Here is a 599-nt window from a genome sequence, read left to right as displayed (position 1 = left end):
GTATACGTATAGCGGAGCACTTGATCACCACGAGGAACCCGGCGGTGCCGCGGGGTCCAACATCACAACTCGACGATTCTCGCTGTTCTTTTTCTTCAAACAATCCTGTCGTTCTCACCGATGACGGCGGTCCGACACGCACGCGCGTCACACGCGTGTATGCGTGTACCACCTGAGTGCGTTTCACTCTATCAGTTCGCCCATCTCTCATTCGCCCTCACGAAACAGTCCTAAGCCGCGCAGAATCATCGCGCGCGCGCGCGCGCGCGAGAGCGCGTCCGTTCGATTCCTCTCGGCCGCGTACACGCGTTCCGCTCTCGTCCCTTTTACGTACGCCGCAGGGGGCGGGTTTCCTCGGTGGACGGGCGATCGCTGATTTCCGGGTAATCCGCGGCCAGGTGCGTGGCGGAGGCAACGCACGGGAACAGATGTCGGCGCTTCGGCATCTAGAAAAGCATTCGAGAATGCGATCGATCAGAGCGCGTCGTCTTTCAGCCGCGAATCGCGAAACAGCATCACTCGCTCGCTGGCTGAATTGCCGGCCGGCCGGCCGGCTGCCCGACGTGCGTGCGTGTCGCGAAAATCGCGGGGAGCCAGTA

The 599-nt window shown here is 61.8% G+C and overlaps 1 protein-coding gene across 1 annotated transcript in view; it reads right to left on the bottom strand.

Moving 5' to 3' along the window:
• Positions 1 to 6: 6 nt before the first annotated feature.
• LOC108724978 (uncharacterized) overlaps positions 7 to 599 on the bottom strand; it is a 3,811-nt gene continuing 3,218 nt past the window's right edge. Inside the window, exon 3 of the mRNA XM_018451723.1 lies at positions 7 to 446. Within this exon, the coding sequence (XP_018307225.1) occupies positions 327 to 446 (120 nt within the window). The 3' untranslated portion in view covers positions 7 to 326. The remainder of the gene's footprint in view (positions 447 to 599) is intronic.

The sequence above is a fragment of the Mycetomoellerius zeteki genome, unplaced genomic scaffold (genome assembly GCF_001594055.1).
Source record: "Mycetomoellerius zeteki isolate Tzet28-1 unplaced genomic scaffold, Tzet1.0 scaffold318, whole genome shotgun sequence".
Classification (NCBI taxonomy): Eukaryota; Metazoa; Arthropoda; class Insecta; order Hymenoptera; family Formicidae; genus Mycetomoellerius; species Mycetomoellerius zeteki.
This window is presented reverse-complemented; position numbering and strand designations above follow the sequence as displayed.